The 20,760-nt window shown below is 38.9% G+C and overlaps 5 protein-coding genes and 2 non-coding genes across 8 annotated transcripts; 5 read left to right on the plus strand and 2 right to left on the minus strand.

Moving 5' to 3' along the window:
• Positions 1-55: 55 nt before the first annotated feature.
• LOC111811808 (universal stress protein PHOS32-like) lies at positions 56-1,010 on the minus strand. Its single transcript, XM_023698845.1, has one exon. The coding sequence runs from the start codon at positions 938-940 to the stop codon at positions 275-277; it is 666 nt and encodes a 221-aa protein (XP_023554613.1). The 5' UTR covers positions 941-1,010; the 3' UTR covers positions 56-274.
• Positions 1,011-1,115: 105 nt separating this feature from the next.
• TRNAD-GUC lies at positions 1,116-1,187 on the minus strand. The gene has a single exon. It is a non-coding gene; the product is annotated as a tRNA-Asp (tRNA).
• A 115-nt stretch (positions 1,188-1,302) lies between these two features.
• Positions 1,303-9,526, plus strand: LOC111811706 (5' exonuclease Apollo-like). 2 transcript variants are annotated; one of them, XM_023698716.1, is made up of 5 exons: positions 1,303-1,668; positions 1,899-2,107; positions 2,574-2,681; positions 3,235-3,966; positions 9,489-9,526. In XM_023698716.1, the coding sequence occupies exons 1-4, from the start codon at positions 1,377-1,379 to the stop codon at positions 3,925-3,927; spliced, it is 1,302 nt and encodes a 433-aa protein (XP_023554484.1). In that variant the 5' UTR covers positions 1,303-1,376; the 3' UTR covers positions 3,928-3,966; positions 9,489-9,526. The 2 variants fall into 2 exon arrangements, with proteins under 2 accessions (XP_023554484.1, XP_023554483.1); XM_023698715.1 differs by lacking the exon at positions 9,489-9,526 and having other exon boundaries at positions 3,235-4,080.
• LOC111776532 lies at positions 4,988-5,123 on the plus strand. Its single transcript, XR_002812266.1, has one exon. It is a non-coding gene; the product is annotated as a small nucleolar RNA Z247 (small nucleolar RNA).
• Positions 9,527-11,201: 1,675 nt separating the features above from the next.
• Positions 11,202-13,881, plus strand: LOC111811648 (G-type lectin S-receptor-like serine/threonine-protein kinase At2g19130). The gene has a single exon (XM_023698619.1). It carries the CDS (start codon positions 11,240-11,242, stop codon positions 13,715-13,717), a length of 2,478 nt encoding a protein of 825 aa, XP_023554387.1. The 5' UTR covers positions 11,202-11,239; the 3' UTR covers positions 13,718-13,881.
• Positions 13,882-15,272: 1,391 nt separating this feature from the next.
• Positions 15,273-16,568, plus strand: LOC111811793 (transcription factor MYB4-like). Its single transcript, XM_023698825.1, has 3 exons — positions 15,273-15,548; positions 15,805-15,934; positions 16,019-16,568. The coding sequence occupies exons 1-3, from the start codon at positions 15,416-15,418 to the stop codon at positions 16,497-16,499; spliced, it is 744 nt and encodes a 247-aa protein (XP_023554593.1). The 5' UTR covers positions 15,273-15,415; the 3' UTR covers positions 16,500-16,568.
• Positions 16,569-17,921: 1,353 nt separating this feature from the next.
• On the plus strand, positions 17,922-20,349 carry LOC111811805 (cytochrome b6-f complex iron-sulfur subunit, chloroplastic-like). The gene is made up of 5 exons (XM_023698840.1): positions 17,922-18,083; positions 18,173-18,414; positions 18,678-18,795; positions 19,784-19,966; positions 20,081-20,349. The coding sequence occupies exons 1-5, from the start codon at positions 18,045-18,047 to the stop codon at positions 20,180-20,182; spliced, it is 684 nt and encodes a 227-aa protein (XP_023554608.1). The 5' UTR covers positions 17,922-18,044; the 3' UTR covers positions 20,183-20,349.
• The last annotated feature ends 411 nt before the right edge of the window (positions 20,350-20,760 follow it).

Consider the following 20,760-nt stretch of genomic DNA (forward strand, 5'->3'; position numbering starts at 1 on the left):
TATTCCAGAGGATTGCTCAAAACTTCCAAGAGTAGGAACAGAAAAAACACGAGATGAATATGCAACATATGTATTATTTATACGAAAAGATGTGTAGAACTTTTTGTTCTTCAAACAAAAGATGTGTAGAACTTTTTGTTCTTCAAACAAAAGATGCGTAAAATCTTCAAGAAAACAGCCCGCCACAAGATCGAGGGACATAATTCCAAGAACTCGAACCTTTGACCTTCTCGTCAGCATCATGATACTCCTGCTTGTCCTCACGCACATAATTTCAAGAACTCGACATTCGATCAAGTTCATCTTCCTCCCCACAAGTACTCTTCGTCGAGTCACTGACGCTTCCCTCATGATCAGCATCCAGATATCTGATGATCACCAACGGGCATACACAATGGTGAACGCAGTAGTGACTGACACTGCCAAGACGGCCCTTAGTGGCTCGCTTGGAGGCGCCAATGCCACGGCTCCCCATAACAACAGCGCTGAGCTCTAGTCTTTTAATCTCCAAGCACAGCCTCTCTTTCATGTCGTGATCTTTGACTATGTGAATCTTGAAAGGAATATTGGCCTCCACTAAAGGTTGAGCCAATTCAGTAGCCTTGGTTGTCGTGAGGTCGTCAAAATCCATCTCGAGCTTTAGTGGCGATTCCCCATCGCTATTCTTTTGTGGAAGGTCAATCGATCCCCAGTCCGCTCCATAGAGAACGTGGGTGGGTTGCACGTGAAGAAAAAACACCAAATCGCGGGGACGGAGATAGTTCTGAACGGCCCAACGGACGGCGTATGCACTCTCATCGCTCAAATCAATAGCGATTGCGATTTTCCGCTGGCAATCCGATGGAAGGGTCCTCGGCGACGGTGTTTGACCGATGGCATTAGGATTCACGCCGTGGAGAGCAACAGATTTGGAGTCTGATGGCGTAGGCTGAAGACTCATGCTGGAAAATGTGGAATTACAGATGAAATATGCAAGAAAAATGCAGGAGGAAGATGGCAAATAACCTGCAAACTGGAATTGGTTATATAGGCGTTGGGAACTAACCCACCATTTCTTGATCATTATTTCCCGCCAGCAACAAAAATAGTAATAGAAAAAGGAAAAGGAAAAAAAACGCCGTTGCCGGGGATCGAACCCGGGTCACCCGCGTGACAGGCGGGAATACTTACCACTATACTACAACGACTTTGTTGTTAAACATTTTTCTTTTCTGTTTTAATTCCATTATCTTGAACTCTTAGTCAGATTTTTTTTTAACCGCCTATAATTTCGAGTTCTAAGGAGAATAAATATTCGCCCCGCCAAAATCCGACGATTCCTTTTGGAAATTTGAATCGAACTCCGACCTCTGCAGATACCACGGCGCTGGCGGCGGATGGAGAATGGCCTGATTTCGGTGGACCGATGGTCGGACGGTAGCCAGATCTATTTTCTTACTCACCTGCACTCCGACCACACCAAGGGATTGTCTTCACAATGGTCTAGAGGCCCACTTTTCTGCTCTCGCCTCACCGCCAAACTGTTTTCCTTAAAATTCCCCGATTTCAACCTCTCCTTGCTCCGCGTCCTTGAAATCGGATTATGGCACTCTATCTCACTGATTTCTCCTTCATCTGGTTCTCGGAAAACTATCAAGGTCATGGCAATCGACGCTCACCATTGTCCTGGTAACCAAAGCTTTCATCTCATTGTTTGACGAGTTGCTTAGCTATTGTTTGTATATGTTCTGAAGGATTAGTTTCTTTATCTAATTGTATGATAAGCGATTTTAAGATTTGCTTAGGTAGGAAGAGTTGTTACATTTCGGTATTTGGATTATGTTTTTGTTCTGGTTAGTTGCTAGAGCGCATTGGTTGATCAAGCTTTTGCTGCGATGTTTACTTTTTGCTACCACTAGGTGCTGTTATGCTCTTGTTTCGTGGAGACTTTGGCTGTTTGCTTTACACGGGGGATTTTCGGTGGGAAATGAGTAGTGAAAGGGCGAATAAAGGAAGGATCGCGCTTCTAAATGCGCTGGAGGAGAACACTGTCGATATACTTTACTTGGATAACACCTACTGTAATCCTTATTATGCCTTCCCTTCTCGACAAATTGCTGCACAGCAGGTTAAGACTTTCCCCGATACTTTGGTGTAATTTTTTCTTGATTATTTATTCTACACTTTTGGTACGTGCCTTCATATTGTTGTAAGAATTAACTGTCGTTATACTTAGGTAATTGATGGATGCATGGCTGTGATGGTATCAGCCATGAGAATCAAACGCTATTTGATGACTTCTGTGATACTATTCTCCTAGCTTTTCACTGAATTACTTGAAAGACGTTTTTGAACCATAACATTTATGTTGACATGGGTTGTCTGGCGGGAGACATAAAGAAGCATTTCTGATCTGATAGTATGCGCTGTGGAAAAACATTCGGGATTTGAGTTTCTGTTCATGATTGGAGTTTCTTTAATTCTTCTATTTAAGTTAAACGACGGGAACTGACAACCAGCACCACATAGTTTTTCTTAAACGTTTTCTCTTACTACTTTCCTACCTTTTCTTAAACGTTTGATTTTGGTTGCAGATTGTTGATATCGTTGCCTCCCATCCAGAACATGATATCATCATTGGAATCGATTCTCTGGGAAAGGAAGATCTTTTGCTTCACATTTCTCGCATGCTTAAAATAAAGGTTCGTTATATTGTTTATTATTGGGAGAATATCTTCTGTTGTGATTAGTTGTATATGTCTCTGTTTAGAGACTGTTAATTAGTCTTTAGATGCACTCTTAATGCAATATGTTTCTGTTTAGAGACTGTTAATTAGTGAGATAACTCTTTCACAGTATTCAGCTGACGTTTACACGTTCTTAATGAAGATGTGATTATACAGCTCACTAATGCGTTTTGGACACAATATTTCTTTCAATAATGAAATGACGGAAGTGATTTGGAAAACATTTAGAAAGGTCATTGAGCTTGATCTTCATAATCTTCTATACATCCGGAGTCATTTATGTTAGGAATCACGACTGTCCACAATGTTATTGATTCCACAATGTTATGATATTGTCCACTTTAAGCATAAGCTCTCATGGCTTTGCTTTGAGCTTCCTCAAAAGGCCTCATACCAATGGTGGTAGCATTCTTCACTTATAAACCCATGATCTTCCACTAAATTTTTTCTCTTTTTATTTTTCCTTTTTGTTCTTGAAGATTTTTATTTTTCCTTTTGGTTCTTGAAGATTTGTGTGTGGCCAGAACGCTTGCAGACGATGCATCTTCTTGGTTTCAATGAAAGGTTCACTACGAAGACGAATCTGACTAGAGTTCGAGCTGTTCCTCGCTACAGCTTTAGCATAGATACTCTGGAGGGATTAAACCAGATGCGCCCAACCATTGGAATCATGCCGTCCGGTCTTCCTTGGGTGGTGAGACCCGGTAAAGGTGATGATATTCTTTCTGGTTCTCTTCTGACCACACTTTACCGCAGAAGCAAGTTGAATGAAAATGCTGGCGTCTTGATTGAGGAGCAAATTGGAAAAGCAGAAACAGTTAAGAGGTTGCACAAGTACATATTTTCAGTTCCATACTCCGACCATGCTTGCTTCTCAGAGATACAAGAGTTCATAAAGCTTGTCCGTCCAACAAACATCAAAGGCATCGTTTCTTCATCTTCTTGTTACGTCGAACCCCTTTACTACTTCGGTCGTCTCTGTGGAGAAAAGCAACCTGAAAACAATTTCCATCACAAGAAAAGAAGAACAAGGAAAGGTGAAAAAGGCGCTGTTGACATTAATTTTGTTTACTCGGAGAAAAGACGAGGGAAAGGTACAAATGTTGGCATTCTTAATGTGAGCGTTCATGGGGGACGAGTGAGTGCATTGAGACGAGTCCAGCGTGGTGCGCGTCTTGCCGGAAGTGATTGTGCTGATTGATTTCGATGAAGGATAACTGGCTTTGAGTTGATCAGAAAGGTACGCTTCTCATGCTTTCTTGTATAGCTTGATTTGAAATACCGTAAAGTTCCACTTTTATTGTTAATCTTCAAATGAGCAGGAAATGGAAGAGTAATTTGAATTTCCCTCTTACTCTTATTGAAGTCCCAAGTGTCGTTTGCCATTATAATCCCTACTCGTTTCTCTATTGAACGAGCTGAATTTTTTTGAAAAACTTTTACCCCGTACCTCACTCATTAAACCTTGTATTACTTAAAAACAGAATGGTTGATGATAAGATTCTATTATATAAAACAAAAAAGAAATTAAATGTTAATAACCATGTATTTATTGTTAGAATTGGTCAATCCATTAGAATAGCTTGAAGTTAGTCATGCCATAAAGATAGGCTTACTTCGTTAGTTTCCTATGAAATCGGATCTATTAGTTAATCTTTTGCCAATATAAATAGAATATGTCCTCAATAGTGTGAGGCACAGTTTTGCATAAACTTGATATGGTATCAGAGCCGAAATAAGATCCACGAGATCCATAGCCTCTGCTGTTAGACATGTCAATCCCAAACAACACAATGTCTTCTCCGTCGATCAGTCAGGTGATTAGTGTTAAGCTTACACAAGAAAATTATCTACTGTGGTCTACCCAAATCCTTCCCTACTTGCGTAGCCAAAACCTTGTTGGTTTTGTGGATGGATCCATGCCTGCACCAAGCCAGACGATCGCCGTTGAACCAAGTGAAGAAACAGGGAATCGCAAAATTATCATCAACCCTGAGTTCACAGTCTGGTACCCCCAGGACCAGCTGGTACTCAGCCTCATCAACTCATCAGTCACTGAGGAGGTTCTCAGCACGATGGTTGGAATCACCACTGCACGAGAAGCCTGGATTACGCTGGAGCGACAATTTGCTTCCACATCTCGAGCAAGAGCAATGCAGATCCGTATGGAACTCTCTACTATCCAGAAAAAGGACATGACAATTGCTGACTACTTTCGTAAAGTAAAACATCTTGGTGATACACTTGCTGCCATTGGCAAGCGAATAGAGGATGAAGAACTCATCGCCTACATGCTGCAAGGACTTGGTCCAGATTATGATCCTCTAGTCACAAGCATTACAACCAGAACAGATGTATACACTGTCAGCGACGTGTATGCTCACATGCTGAGCTATGAGATGCGGCACTTGCGTAAGGGTACATTTGAGCAACTTTCATCTGCTAACAATGTCAATAGGATATCCATTCGTGGAGGTGCCAATGGAGGTCGAGGTAGTCGCGGTCGTAGTCGTCAGTTAAATAGTGGTCATGGACAATCAAGGCGTACTGTGAACAATCCTGGACGTCAACCATCAAAGACACAAAGCAGCTCAGGCATTGTCTGTCAGATTTGTGGTAAGCCCAATCACGATGCTTTGCAATGCTGGCACAGATTTGATCAGGCATATCAAGCCGAAAATAATCTCAAACAAGCAGCTTTGGCAACAAGTGGATACACTAGTGACACAAACTGGTATGTTGACACTGGAGCCACAGATCATATCACCAATGACCTAGAGAGGCTTACCACCAGAGAACGCTACACTGGCACCGACCAAATTCAGGTTGCAAATGGCGCAGGTTTGTCTATCTCTCATATTGGGAATTCATTAATTTCTGGTTCATCTCTTGTTCTGAAACATATCCTATATGTTCCTAAAATCAATAAGCACCTAATTTCAGTACAAAGACTAGCATCTGATAATAATGCTGTTGTAGAATTTCACCCAAACTATTTTTTGGTTAAGGACCGAGTCACGAAGAAACTCCTGCTCCACGGTAGATGTAAGAATGGCCTATACGTTCTACCGCATAATTTCAGTCAAGCCTTGCTGACAGCCAAACTTTCGAAAGAACAATGGCACAGAAGGCTAGGGCACCCTGCATCTCCAATTACCATTAGAATTCTACAAGATAATAATTTAGCTATAGATACTAATATTCCCTCTTCCTCAATTTGTAATGCTTGTCAATTAGGGAAAGCACATCAATTGCCATTTGGTTCTTCTCAGCATGTATCTACAGCACCCCTTCAATTAATTCACACTGATGTATGGGGTCCATCCATTGCGTCAGTAAATAATTCCAAATATTATGTTTCCTTTGTTGATGATTTTAGTCGTTATGTTTGGATTTACTTTCTGAGATGCAAATCTGATGTTGAGTCTGTGTTCCTTCAATTTCAAAAACATGTTGAAACTATGCTAAATACCAAAATTCGCTCCGTCCAATCAGATTGGGGGGGTGAATACCATCGGTTACACAATTATTTCAAATCCACAGGCATTGAACATCATATCTCCTGTCCTCACACACACCAGCAGAATGGGTTAGTCGAAAGAAAACACAGACACATTGTAGAAACTGGCCTTGCTTTACTCGCTCAAGCCAACATGCCTCTATCCTACTGGGATGAAGCTTTCAACACAGCTTGCTTTCTTATAAATAGAATGCCCAGCCGAACCATACAACAAGACACACCACTTCATAAATTGTTTGGTAAAAGTCCAGACTACTCCATGCTTAGGGTGTTTGGCTGTGCTTGCTGGCCTAATTTAAGGCCTTACAACAACAAGAAACTGAGTTTCAGAACTACTAGATGTATATTCTTGGGTTATAGTTCTTCTCATAAGGGATATAAATGCTTAAATAGAAGTACAGGACGTATTTACATCTCTAGAGACGTGGTTTTCGATGAAAATATTTTTCCTTTTGAAGAATCTAAGCCACCAAACAAAACCACAAATCCACATCATCCTGTTCTACTTCCAGCCTTAGCCAAACTTGCTAGTTTTTACACTGAAAATGCTCTTACAGATATTGAACCAGTTGTTAGTAATTCCCATATGAATGATGGTCAAACTGATAATATTGCTAGTGACAACTTGTCTGGTGTCAGCTTATCTTCTGCAGATAATACAAGAAGTTCAGAGGAAATTGCAGAATATGAAGCTGAGAGCAGTTCGATCAATGCTCAAAACCAAACTCATGAACATGTGTCTGATCAACCAACTGAAGCAGCTAGTCAACATCCAATGCGAACAAGGTTGAGAAATAACATTGTACAAGCTAAACAATTCACTGATGGAACTATCAGATATTCAGAAACCTCAAGAAAATTCGCAAGCGCTGTAACTATCACAACTCCGATCATAGAGACTGCTACTGAACCTCGAAACCTGCAGGAAGCCATGCAACATCCAAGATGGAGAGGAGCAATGAATGATGAGCTCTCAGCGCTAAAACGAAATGCCACTTGGGATCTAGTTCCACCCAAACCTGGAATAAATCTCATTGATAGTAAATGGGTGTATAAAGTGAAAAGAAAAGCAGATGGGTCAGTTGAAAGATTAAAAGCAAGATTAGTTGCCAAAGGATTCAAGCAAAGATTTGGTGTTGATTACACTGATACTTTTAGCCCTGTGATCAAACCGTCAACAATCAGGGTCATTCTTTCGCTAGCAGTAACCAAGGGCTGGAATATGAGACAAGTTGATATCCAAAATGCATTTTTGCATGGAATTCTGAAAGAGGAAGTGTACATGCGACAACCACCAGGATTTCAAGACTCAGCCAAACCAAAGAATTACATATGCAAGCTCAAGAAAGCCCTTTATGGCCTGAAACAAGCCCCAAAAGCTTGGCATTCAAGGTTGACTGGAAAACTTATTGAGTTAGGCTTCAAGGCTTCAGTAGCTGATTCATCTCTTTTTATTCTCAAAAACAGAGAGATAACTATCTATATGCTCATCTATGTTGATGATATAATTATTGTGAGCTCCTCTGATCAAGCAACCGAAAGGTTGATTCAGAAATTGAAAATAGATTTTGCAGTAAAAGATTTGGGTGGTCTTGAGTATTTTCTGGGTATTGAAGTCAAGAAAACACGAGATGGTATCATACTGTCACAGAGACGATATGCCTTAGATTTGTTGAAAAGAGTAAACATGGAAAAATGCAAACCTATGTCTACACCAATGGGTTCTGCTGAAAAATTATTCAGAGAACAAGGAATACCCTTATCAGCTGAAGAACAATTCAAATACAGAAGTACAGTGGGAGCACTACAATATTTGACAATGACTAGGCCTGATTTGGCATTTGCTGTCAATAAAGTGTGTCAATATCTTCATACACCTACTGATGCTCATTGGGGTGCTGTGAAGAGAATTCTTCGTTATGTTAAAGGCACACTAGCATTAGGAGTGAAAATTCAGAAATCAACCATGATGTTGTCGGGGTTTTCTGATGCTGATTGGGCTGGTTGTCCCGATGATCGACGTTCAACTAGCGGCTTTGCTGTATTTCTTGGAGCAAATCTAATCTCATGGAGTTCCAGAAAACAGGCTACAGTGTCAAGATCAAGCACCGAAGCAGAATACAAGGCCATTGCGAATCTTACTGCAGAAATGATTTGGATCAAGTCATTACTGAAGGAACTGGGCGTGTATCAATCAAAGGCTCCTCGCCTCTGGTGTGACAACCTCGGAGCTACATATTTAACTTCAAATCCAGTATTTCATGCTAGAACGAAACATATTGAAGTTGATTTTCATTTTGTTCGAGAACAAGTAGCACGTAAAGCAATGGAAGTTCGGTTCATTTCATCAAGTGATCAAGTAGCTGATATCCTGACAAAACCACTGTCTAAAACTCCTTTTACTACACATTGTAACAATCTCAACATGTACAAGACTTGTTGGGATTGAAGGGGACTGTTAGAATTGGTCAATCCATTAGAATAGCTTGAAGTTAGTCATGCCATAAAGATAGGCTTACTTCGTTAGTTTCCTATGAAATCGGATCTATTAGTTAATCTTTTGCCAATATAAATAGAATATGTCCTCAATAGTGTGAGGCACAGTTTTGCATAAACTTGATATTTATAGGATAATTTAATATTGTCCACTTTGAATATAAGTCCTCCTGCTTTGCTTTTAGTTTCTCAAAAAGCTTGGAAAATGTATTTTTTACTTATATATTCAAGATCATTCTTTAGTCAACATGAGGCTATTCTTTTCAATAATCTCCTAAATTAGATTCGTAAAAATAGTATGCACACATGTGACTGGATGTCCAACCAGTGCTGGATGTCCATTGAAAGCTGTTCGCGACCGAGACCATCTCCGGCGAACAGCCGATATAAGATTTGAAGGAGGCGAAAATTCAATGCGACTGTTCACTTCTGTAAGCCTTCATTTTCTTTGTTCTCTCTCTTGGAACATTTTCCACAGTTGGATGGCGAATTCGATTCATTCCCTCCAGAAGAAGGCACACGGGTCAGTTTCTTCTGTCTTTTTACAGCTCTAAACATTTAATAATTGAAGATATCTTCATGTTTTTTTGTGGTGCGGTTTGTGGGAAGATATTTTCCCAGTGGGCATTTTATTTATTGGGTGAAATCATGTTAGGAAGTAAAGTAAGGCATTATGGATGAACCAATGATGTTTATGTCGTTTGATTTAGTTTATTTGACTGACTGATCAATTTCTATCAAGGCAGCTGAAAAGTGCTCCCAATTCGGCGAGATAATGGCGTCGCGCATACGGTAGTCCAGCCAGGTTTTGATTTTTTAGGAATAATGCTTGGGAATTTTGAAGTAGAAACGACAAGTCGTCCAGCAGTCTCATTCTTCCAACTCGGTCCTCGTGACTGAGTCTAGTTAAGGTATGCGTCTTCATTCCATTAAACTACAGGTATTTTTCAAAATTGGGATATTGAATTGAAAAGTCTTTCTACTGCTCAAGATGAATTTTTAAAATGTACTCATTTTTCCAAAATGTGATTCGATTAAGTATGCTTATTTAAATTTCTCAAAAAAAAATATATTTAAATTAATAAATATATTTCATGAATTTTTTATTATATGATGGAAATATCGATTTACTTCTAATCACATGTGAATATTGATAGAAATGTCTTTATCTCTGAATATTTAATTTCTTTGATTCAACTTCTACATCACCATTTTGCTATCTTAAATATTTGAACCAAATAGGCATTTCTGTTTATTTTAATAAATAATTAATTCAATTCTAAGTTTACTCTTTCAGTTTTATATTTTGTGTTTATTCAATCTTGAATTTCAGGAGTGTTTTAGGTTTCTAATTTTTAATGTCATAAAAAAATTAATTTTTTTAAAAATAATTAATTGATAAGTTTAAATTTTATATCTAATTTGAAATCTAAACTTTTAATTTTGTCTCAAGATTTAAATTTTGAAAAATATATTAAGTTTGTAATTTTGAAGCTTCACAACTAAATTTTATCATTTAACTCTAATAATTAATACGGTTTAAAAAGTTTTTGTTGTCAAAAGTTTTAAAGTGATTTCAGAAAGAAAAAAAAAATTCTAGAAGAGCGTTTCCTTAACTTGTGAACATCAATTTATGTTAGAAAATATAATTGGAGAGATTTTTATAACCAAATTTCAAGTTTAGTCTAAAATTTATTTCTATTTGATTTTTAGATTTTTTAAAATAAAAAATTTAATGATTGAGTTTTGATATTTTTTAAAAGCAACCGGTATTAAATACAAAATTGAAAATTTAAGGTTTTTTTAAAATTTGTTTTAATTTATTAAAAATATTTTTAACACAAAATAAAAATAAAAAAGTTTACGTGATTAAATAGATCCAAAATAGTTTAATATTTGAAGACTAAAGTTGTAATTTAACCATTAACAAAACTACATCTATTTTCTTAATAATCCTCAAATAATGGACAATAGATCTTTTTATGAGTGATGAGGAAGTTGGTGCACGTTTCATCACACGCCAACACCCACTAATTAAATAAAAGTTTCTCAAAGGGCCCTCGAATTAAATTTATTTGTCCCGTAGTTCAACTATTTTTTATCTAAGATATTTTGTTGACAGACAGTTGCTGAATTTATTGCTATTATTTATAGCAGGAGAGAGCCTTCCTTGTACTTGTTTCTGATCTCTCTAGGGAGCTCGGGTGAAAAATGGTGAAAATTTGATTAAGCCGCCACGTTTGGAGCAGGACTGGTTTAGCAAACTTGTTGAACCCAGTTGGAATATTTGAACTTTGAACAAGTCCAAGTTAATCCATTGAGGTCACCATGGGAACATTGACTTTTCAGCAGATTAAACGCGTGGACAACTTGACGCCATATTCATCATTTGATTAATCCTCTGCTGCTGCTGGAGCTGCTGCTGCTCTCTCTCTCTCTCTCTCTCTCTCTCTCTCTCTCTCTCGTGTTTCCCTTGTCTGCAAATTTCTCTGCTGCTATGGAAACCAGAGACGGCGTGTGGTTGATGCCTTGTGCTTTGTTGTTCCTCATCTTGTCGCTCGTTTCCCAACCGTCTATGGCAGCGGATTCCATCTCTGTAAATGAGACCATCTCTGGAGACAAAACTATTGTTTCTTCTGGAGAGGTGTTCAGGCTTGGTTTCTTCCGCCCAGGTAAAGCTACTTCTTCCAAGCATTACATTGGCATCTGGTATAACAAAGTTTCTGTACAGACAGTAGTTTGGGTTGCAAACAGAGATGCACCCATTTCCGATCCATCTGCTTCTGCCTTGAAATTCTCAAATGGTAATTTAGTTCTCTTGAACGAGTCTAGAATCCCAGTTTGGTCCACCAATATAAATTCTACGCCGTTGGGATCTTTACGAGCTACCATTCAAGATGATGGGAATTTTGTGCTGAAGAATGGTCCTAATTCGTCTAAACCCTTGTGGCAAAGTTTTGATTTTCCAACTGATACGTGGCTTCCTGGGAGTAAGCTGGGACGTAATGATACTACTAACCAGACCCAAAGTCTGACCGCCTGGAAGAACCCAGAGGATCCTGGATCGGGCCTCTTCTCTCTGGAGCTTGATCCTAAAGGAACCAGCGCGTATTTCATTATGTGGAACAGAACTAGACAGTATTGGAGCAGTGGACCTTGGGTTGACAACATGTTTAGCTTGGTTCCTGAGATGAGGCTCAATTACATATATAATTTCAGCTTTGTAACAGCCAATAACGAAAGCTATTTCACTTACTCCATGTATAACGCTTCTGTCATATCCCGGTTTGTGATGGATGTGTCTGGGCAGGCAAAGCAATTCACATGGCTGGAGAGCTCAAAGCAGTGGAATCTGTTCTGGGGTCAACCAAGGCAGCAGTGTGAAGTCTATGCTCTTTGTGGAGCATTTGGCAGCTGCACCGAGAACTCCTCACCCATATGTAGTTGTGTGACTGGGTTCGAGCCAAAGTCGAGTCTTGAATGGGATTTGAAAGAATATTCTGGTGGGTGTAGACGAAAAACTAAACTGGCATGCGAGAATCCGGTTCCTAGTGGTGGTGCGGACAGGTTCTTACTGGAGCCTTATATGAAGCTGCCTGATCCTTCACAGTCTATGGCAGTTGCAAATGATAGAGACTGTGAATCATTATGCTTACGAAATTGCTCTTGTATTGCTTATTCATATGAGAATCGTCAATGTGAAATTTGGAGCGGAGATCTCTTGGATATGCGGAAACAGTCACCAAGTGATCCGGGTACGAGATCACTGTATCTCAGGCTTGCAGCTTCTGAGTTTTCAAGTAGAAAGAGGAACACAGGAATGATCATTGGTATTGTTGTTGGGTCAGCTGCTGTTTTAGCAACTGTGCTGGCTGTACTCTTTCTTCTTCTGAGGAGAAGGAGAATTGTAGGAAAAGGGAAAACGGTGGAGGGTTCATTGGTGGCTTTTGAGTACAGAGATTTGCAGAATGCAACAAAGAATTTCTCTCATAAACTTGGGGGAGGAGGCTTTGGTTCTGTCTTTAAAGGGTCTCTGGCTGATTCAACGATTGTGGCAGTGAAGAAGTTAGAGAGTGTTAGCCAAGGAGAGAAGCAATTCAGGACAGAAGTCAGCACAATCGGGACAATACAACATGTTAACTTGATTCGGCTTCGTGGGTTTTGCTCCGAAGGCAGTAAAAAACTGTTGGTATATGATTACATGCCTAATGGTTCTTTAGATGCTCATCTTTTCCATGACAAGGTTTTGGACTGGAAAACAAGATACCAAATTGCTCTTGGGACTGCAAGAGGGTTGGCTTATCTGCACGAGAAGTGCCGTGAATGCATCGTACATTGTGACATCAAGCCCGAAAACATTCTCTTGGATGCTCAATTTTGTCCCAAAGTGGCTGACTTCGGCCTGGCCAAGCTGTTTGGACGAGAGTTCAGCAGAGTCCTGACAACCATGAGAGGCACCCGAGGCTATCTAGCGCCGGAGTGGATCTCGGGGGTGGCAATAACAGCTAAAGCCGACGTTTTCAGCTACGGGATGATGCTTTTCGAGTTCGTGTCGGGAAGAAGGAACTCAGAGCAATCTGAAGACGGAACAATCAAGTTTTTCCCAAGTTTGGTTGCAAACACAATATCTGAAGAAGGAGACATCCTTAGCTTGTTGGACTCAAAGCTACAAGGAAATGCTGATGTAGAAGAGCTGAAGAAGCTGTGTAATGTAGCCTGTTGGTGCATCCAAGACGAAGAAGTCCAGAGACCATCAATGAGTAATATTGTCCAAATTCTTGAAGGCGTTTTGGAAGTAAACAAACCGCCGATGCCGAGATCCCTACTTGCATTTAACGACAGCCACGAGCATCTCATTTTCTTCACTGAATCGTCTTCGTCGTCGTCTTCAAACCGGAATTCCAAGACCAGCTCGTCGACTTCATCGTCTCAGGTCAAAAGCAGCACATCCACAACGAGCTCCAATGCGGCCTGAAGTTTGCTGAATTTCAAGGCGTTGCTCTTGCACACTCTTTTCATCCAATTCAGTATATATTCTGTCTCTTTGATTCCCCTTTTAACGTCTTACTCTATGAGGGATTTTCATTTGCATTTCCAGTAAGATAACCATATAATATATGTCCTAAAGTTTTTTTTTTTGTTTTTTTTTTGGGGGGGGGGGCTTATGGAGAGAGTTTTTATTCTACAAAGCTGCAGCCCAAGGACCAAGGCCCAAGGCCCAAATGAGATGATGAGAGATCCTATGCCAATTTTTAGTCCAAAATCTTGGTCCAAATTTGCCAAGGCCCAAGGCCCAAATCAAAATCATTATATATAAGAGCAGTCAAATATAATTGAAGGAACCATATCAAAACCAGATATATTCTTCCTTTGAAAATAGTTTATAAAGAATGAAATTTGCACTACAACTTACAAGGTTTGTATTAACTATATTCAAAACTAAAAAAATAAATAATAAATAATAAAAAATAGGAAACTATAATTAAAGATATAGTATACATATATGTCCAAACATTTGTTGTTGGAAAAATCAAATTCCATGATTCCAAAAAATCTTATCTTTTTCAACGCTTCTTTCCAAATCTAAAAAATTCCCCTATTCTTTTTTTTTCCTTTTTTATTTTTTCATAATAAAAGATCCTCCTTTTATTATTACTTTCGTTTGATTTAAAAAAAAATAATAATAATAATTTATATACATGAAAAAAATATAATAAATAAAGTTTATATGTACGAGAATATCAATTTAGCTTGGGTTTCCCCCGCCGGTCCCTCTTCTTGTTCAAACCCCTGTGATACGAGATAGATATACTTGCTCTGACGACTGAGCTCTTTCCCCTTGAATTCCTTCAACATTTCCTTTGGGATTTATTTCTTCTTATTAACCCAACTATCTGATTATAGTCAAGGTTTACCCATCTTGGACTCCATCCTAGCATAAGGACTTTGGCCGATTCTCAGATACACTAACAGTTTACAGATAAATAAAATGAAATTTATTTCTCCGAACGAAAGTAGAGGACTAAATTTGATTTTAAAAGTTTGGTGTGAAGGAATATAGGAGTAATAATAGAGCGTGTGAGTGTGAATGGAAATGTGTGAGTGAGAGTTGAAAAAAAAAACGTGAAATTGAAAGGAGGAAGGTGAGGAAATTGAGTGGGAGCTTTGGATTCTGTTGTGTTTGGACACAAGACTTGAAAGCCACGTCAATATTCCTTTCCATTCAGAGGCATTAATAAACACTTTTCCCTGTTTCTTTGGGTTCTATATTTATTATCCACACAAAATTATAGTTTCTAATTCTTTCTTAAACTTAAATATTATAAAATCCTTTAAAAGTAAAATTATTGGTTTTTAATGACATCACTCCACATACGTCATCTCTTGTAATTATTTTTCAAAAAAAAACAATACTTGAAATGTCGACATTACCCCTGGGTTGGATTCGTCAATTCACAGGATGCTTCTTGAGTGCAGTTCGATTATAGTCGTCTGCTTTTTGTGTCTTGGTGAAACACGATGGAGCTTTCATGGCATCTTCTTCCCTCTTTTGGGTCCCTCTCTGTCGTCTCGAACCAGCAGTAATTTCTACAATTTTTTAGTCAGAGATATATAAATTGTTGGTGGACTCTGAGTCTTCTTCTTCATCAGACCAAACTTACAGTTCACAGCCATGGTTCGAGCCCCATATTTTGATGAAAATGGACTCAAAAAAGGTGCATGGAGTCCTGATGAAGATGAGAAGCTCAAAGCTTACGTTCATAAACATGGCCATTGCAATTGGCGAGAGCTCCCTAGATTTGCAGGTAATTTCAACCCTAAATTTCCCCTTTCTTCTTTCTTTCAACCTTATTATGTAAAAACACAAATAACCCATTTCAAAAAACGCCTTCTTTTAGTGAATTTTGTGAATTTTAGTGAATACAAATACAAATACAAATAACCCATCACTCATTTTAGTGAATTTTACCTTCAAGAACATGAATAATTGAGAGATGGGTCCGATTATATGAATGATTTTGAATCGAAATATTGAGGTGGGGTTATGATTTTCGTTATTAGGTTTGTCGAGGTGTGGCAAAAGTTGCCGATTACGTTGGATCAATTACCTTTGTCCAGACGTGAAGAGAGGAAACTACACGAAAGAAGAAGAACGATTAATCCTTCAATTGCATCAAGAACATGGAAACAAGTATGTCTCGATTCTTTCTATGTATTCATCAAATCTCTATTCGAAGATTAAATATTGATATCATATGTTGGTTCAATTCGTTAGATGGTCACTGATGGCTACGAAATTACCGGGACGAACGGATAACGAAATAAAGAATTATTGGCATACCCATTTGAAGAAGGTAAAAGCTAGCAAGGTTAAAAAGAAGCAACAAAACGAGGCAATTTCCATGAAGGAAAGAGAGCCAGAAATGAAAGCCAATTTGATAAGCGAAGTTCCCTCTCATGAAATCTTGGAAAGCTCTCCATTTTCGCCGCTGTCCTCTGAAATCTCCACTGTCTGTTCCAACCAAGAATCGACACAAGACAGCCCACCAACGACATTCAAATTTCAAGAAGCAAGTAATAACAACAATGGAGATTTCTGGGATGTTCCATTTTTAGTAGACAATTTGGAAGCTCAAAGTCAAAACCCAATGTTCTTCCATGTTAACTACGATTTCGAGTTCGATGAAGCCGACTTGTTCTATCAAGTAATGAAGGAATTGCCCGAGAATTATCAACCCTACTTGTATCCCTCCTGAAAAAACGTCATGTATCTGTATCTATATCCAAATCTATCTCTATATAATAATAATGATAGAATTTTACTATATCTATCTATGCCCACATTTCTTTCGTAACTCCAATTTTCGAGGTTAAGAATTCAAGACCCTATTTAGACCTTATCTTACTTATGTCTCGAATTCTTTCCATGCCCACTTTGTGTAGTGTGTTAGATAACGCACTGTCCTCTTCGGTCTCATCATGACACTTGTCTAGGCCCTTGCCTGACCAGATAGACGCCACTTGATGGAATGTGAGGCTCTATTCATAGACAGTTAGATCATTGTGTGATGATTTACTTGGGCACAACCATGGTTAGGTTGTGACGTTCTCACTCACTTAAACCACCTAAAATTGAAAGATTTCGAATGGGTAGGTTGAAAATACATCAAAAAGATTAATTTTTTTTTACTGTGATGTAGGAAAAGGTGGAAGCAAAGGAAGATTAAAGATAAAAATTATGAGGTAGAGAGGAATTATTCATGTCCTCGTGGAACACGTGTTCTCAAAAGAAAGCATAAAAGAATGATGGGCATCAATTATGATGTTTCGACCACTAATCTTTTTCATTTTTTGTGTTAGCGTAAATGGAAGTGGAATCTCCAAAAACCTCACATGAATCAATTCTTTGGAATCACATTTTTATTCATTTTTATTTACTTTAAAACATTATATTAAAATTATTAATAAAATACACACAATTTTTTAAAATTAATCAACTTCTTAGTGGATTTTGGAGTTGTAAAGGGCTTTACAATTTTTCCCAACCACTTACCCTTTCATCGCATCTTAATCGCATCTTAATCGCATCTTAATCGCATCTTTACATCTTTAAATCTCTCTTTAATATTATTGTTCCAAATTATTACTAAAATAGTACGGTCAGATCTAATATAAACCGATGGTAATTTGCACGATTTTGTTTTGGGATTATCCTATGAGCTATACTAGTAGAGACTTGTTGACTTGAGTTGACTTGAATGTAGGTCAACTGATTATGATCTCCGTGGTTTCACAAGTGTGTCAAAATAAGTCTCCAGACATATTTAATAATTTTTTTAACTTTTTTTTTTTTAAATTATTTCATTTGGTCGAAGTCTTTGGTCTTCGAAAATAATATTACAAAATTATTAAATGACTAAAGCAAGTCTAAGTCTAGGTGGAAAATAAAGGTTTATAATCTTTTGATTTATTTGGATTTTCTTTGAAGAAAAAAAAAACATTAATTAGTTTCTTTACATTTACCTTTTGGGCCGGATCTTACTGAAAATGATTTGGGCTTTGATACATTGACCCTTGGCCCAGATAGCCCAAAATTATATTTCGGCCCAAGTAAATTGGGGCCTTGTTGGCCCATTTTCGTTGAAATTTGTGGCCATTTGGAACCGATGTGGCTAATTGCCTTATCTAGTCCCTTTTGTGGTCATCAAAATTCAGCTCACAATCTCTCAAATCTCAGCGCCACTCACTGATATAACGTTAGTTATTGAGAAATTCCGTCCACTCTTTGCTGTGATCCATCCATGGCGTCCTCCACTCTATCTTCTGCAACTCCCTCACAGGTAGGTAGCGGTAATTTGTTGATTGAAGTTCCATGATGTTGTAAGGAACTTGAAATTTGTTGCCCATTATTGATGATGTTGTTGTTCAGCTATGCGCCAGTAGAAGTGCTTTGTTCTGTCCCTCGCAAGCGCTGTTGAGGAAACCCAAGAGCGCTCAAATGGGGGCGAAGGGAAAGGGCGTTAAGATCTGTTGTCAAGCCACTAGTATTTCGGCTGATCGAGTGCCGGATATGGGTAAAAGGAAGACCATGAATTTGCTTCTGTTGGGTGCTATTGGCCTTCCCACTGCTACCATGTTGTATCCTTACACCTATTTCTTTGTCCCTCCTGGGTAATTCTCCTTTCTTCTGCTGTATTATCAAGAACTAGCATGATCTTGAGAATGATCTTGAGATGTCTGATTAGGGGAAAATTGTGTCACTGATGGGAATTAGATGGAGTTTGGTAATATTAGTGTTGATAATAGCCAATTTTTCATCTCAGTGTGTGCTGCTATGTCTATACAATTGAGGTTAAAGAACTGAGATTCTGTACTTGCTGCATTCTAATTGTTGATTTGGTAACTTTTTGAACATGTTCTGTATACAATTACAGTACTGGAGGTGCTGGTGGTGGAATTGTTGCCAAGGATGCTTTTGGAAATGATGTTCATGCAGATGAATGGCTGAAGGCACATGGCCCTGGAGACCGAACCCTCACACAGGGGCTCAAGGTACTATAACTCTCTCAGGGCATGTTTGGATGTGGCTGTGAAATAGTTAAAATCGTTTTTTATGGCGTTGATTGTTAGACCAACACGACTCTCCACAATAGTATGATATTGTCCACTTTGAGTATAAGCTCTCATGGCTTTGCTTTGGGCTTCCCCTAAAGGCCTCATACCAATGGAGTTAGTATTCCTCACTTATAAACTTACGATCTTCCACTAAATTAACCAATGTGGGACACTCACTCCCAATAAACCTCAACATTGATAATCTACAACCGTTCAAGCCCACTGTCATTAGATATTGTCTTCTTTGGACTTTCTTTTTCAAGCTTCCCTTCAAAGTTTTTAAAACGCTGTGTTTAGGAAGAGATTTCCACACCCTTGTAAAAAGTGTTTTGTTCCTCTCTCCAACCGAGGTAGGATTTCCACACGTCCTTGCTGGCACTCGTTCCCTTCTCCAATCAACATGGGACCTCTCAATCTCCAACCGATGTAGGGTCTCACAATCCACTCCCTTTAGGGCCAGCGTCCTCGCTGGCACTCGTTCTCTTCTCCAACCAATGTAGGATCTCACTATCCATTCCCCTTCGAAGCCTAGCATCATCCTTGCTAGCACACCGCCTCGTGTCCACTCCCTTCAGAGCTCAGCCTCCTCGCTAACACATCACCCGATGTCTGACTCTTATACCATCTATAATAGCACAAGTCCATCGCCAGCAGATGTGGTCTGTGTTTGGTCTGTTATGTATCACCATCAGTCTCACGGTTAAAAAACGCGTCTATTAGGGAAAGATTTCCCCACCCTTATGAAAAAAAATGCTTTGTTCTACTCTCCCACCGACGTAGGATCTCACAAAATCACACTTTGAAACCTAGCGAATGATTAATGCATATTTCAAATTCATTTTGAATATGATAAAAGCTCCAAAACATGCCTAATGAATGTTATTATGCTTGGGAAGATGAACAAGTAGTATATGATGGATTTCAGGGAGACCCTACCTACCTTGTAGTGGAGAAGGATAAAACACTTGCGACGTTTGGAATCAACGCCGTATGCACTCACCTTGGATGCGTGGTGCCATGGAATGCAGCTGAGAACAAATTCATCTGCCCTTGCCATGGATCCCAATACAACGATCAAGGCAGGGTGGTCAGAGGCCCTGCACCTCTAGTAATACTTCTTCAAACCCTTTGCTCATTTCAAGCCTTTAAACAACCAACAAACTTCAGATTATATGTTGATGCCATTAACTAAACAGAGTTCAAATTTTGTTTGTTGGGACAGTCTCTTGCATTGGTTCATGCTGATATAGACGACGGGAAGGTCGTGTTCGTTCCTTGGGTCGAAACCGATTTCAGAACTGGCGAAAATCCATGGTGGGCTTAAGCCTCCTCCTCCATGTAACATCTTTCCACATCCATCCATATTCTCCTGTTGTATATTTTGGTTTCAATTCATATACAAGACGACTCAATCTTAGGATTGTATCGATAAGCTTTGATAAGTACCATTATGGTGTTCTACTTTATGAATCACGACTATTTACAAAGGTATGATATTGTCCCCTTTAAGCATAAAAATCTCAAAAAGCCTCGTACCAAAGATGTATTCTTTACTTTCGTATTCATGATTAACCCCTTCATTAGTTGATGTGGGACTCCTCTCCCAACAATCCTCCCTCGAACAAAACACACCATAGAGTCTCCCATGAGGTCTATGAAGCCCTCGAAAAAAGTACACTTTTAGTTCGACACTTGAAAATTCTATTAACATGACTATTTTAAGGTTATGGCCGCGATTCTCCATAATGGTATGATGTTGTCTCATTTGAGCATAAGCTCCCATGACTTTGCTCTTCGTTTCCCAAAAGGCTTCATACCAATGGAGATCTATTCCTTACTTATAAACTCACGATTAACCCCTTAATTAGTTGATGTGCGACTCCTCTCCCAACAATTCTCAAC

This window comes from Cucurbita pepo, chromosome LG15, assembly GCF_002806865.2.
Source record: "Cucurbita pepo subsp. pepo cultivar mu-cu-16 chromosome LG15, ASM280686v2, whole genome shotgun sequence".
In the NCBI taxonomy this organism is placed as follows: Eukaryota; Viridiplantae; Streptophyta; class Magnoliopsida; order Cucurbitales; family Cucurbitaceae; genus Cucurbita; species Cucurbita pepo.

What these genes read in the sequence shown, in the direction of transcription:
- LOC111811808 (XM_023698845.1), bottom strand. Translation starts at nt 940, where the DNA reads ATGAGTCTTCAGCCTACGCCATCAGACTCCAAATCTGTTGCTCTCCAC.
- LOC111811706 (XM_023698716.1), top strand. Translation starts at nt 1,377, where the DNA reads ATGGAGAATGGCCTGATTTCGGTGGACCGATGGTCGGACGGTAGCCAG. An exon ending in CGACGCTCACCATTGTCCTG is followed by an intron (nt 1,669 to 1,898) that starts GTAACCAAAGCT and finishes TGCTACCACTAG; the next exon opens with GTGCTGTTATGCTCTTGTTT. An exon ending in CTCGCATGCTTAAAATAAAG is followed by an intron (nt 2,682 to 3,234) that starts GTTCGTTATATT and finishes TGGTTCTTGAAG; the next exon opens with ATTTGTGTGTGGCCAGAACG.
- LOC111811648 (XM_023698619.1), top strand. Translation starts at nt 11,240, where the DNA reads ATGGAAACCAGAGACGGCGTGTGGTTGATGCCTTGTGCTTTGTTGTTC.
- LOC111811793 (XM_023698825.1), top strand. Translation starts at nt 15,416, where the DNA reads ATGGTTCGAGCCCCATATTTTGATGAAAATGGACTCAAAAAAGGTGCA. An exon ending in AGAGCTCCCTAGATTTGCAG is followed by an intron (nt 15,549 to 15,804) that starts GTAATTTCAACC and finishes TTTCGTTATTAG; the next exon opens with GTTTGTCGAGGTGTGGCAAA. An exon ending in CATCAAGAACATGGAAACAA is followed by an intron (nt 15,935 to 16,018) that starts GTATGTCTCGAT and finishes TCAATTCGTTAG; the next exon opens with ATGGTCACTGATGGCTACGA.
- LOC111811805 (XM_023698840.1), top strand. Translation starts at nt 18,045, where the DNA reads ATGGCGTCCTCCACTCTATCTTCTGCAACTCCCTCACAG. An exon ending in CTTCTGCAACTCCCTCACAG is followed by an intron (nt 18,084 to 18,172) that starts GTAGGTAGCGGT and finishes GTTGTTGTTCAG; the next exon opens with CTATGCGCCAGTAGAAGTGC. An exon ending in CCCTCACACAGGGGCTCAAG is followed by an intron (nt 18,796 to 19,783) that starts GTACTATAACTC and finishes GATGGATTTCAG; the next exon opens with GGAGACCCTACCTACCTTGT.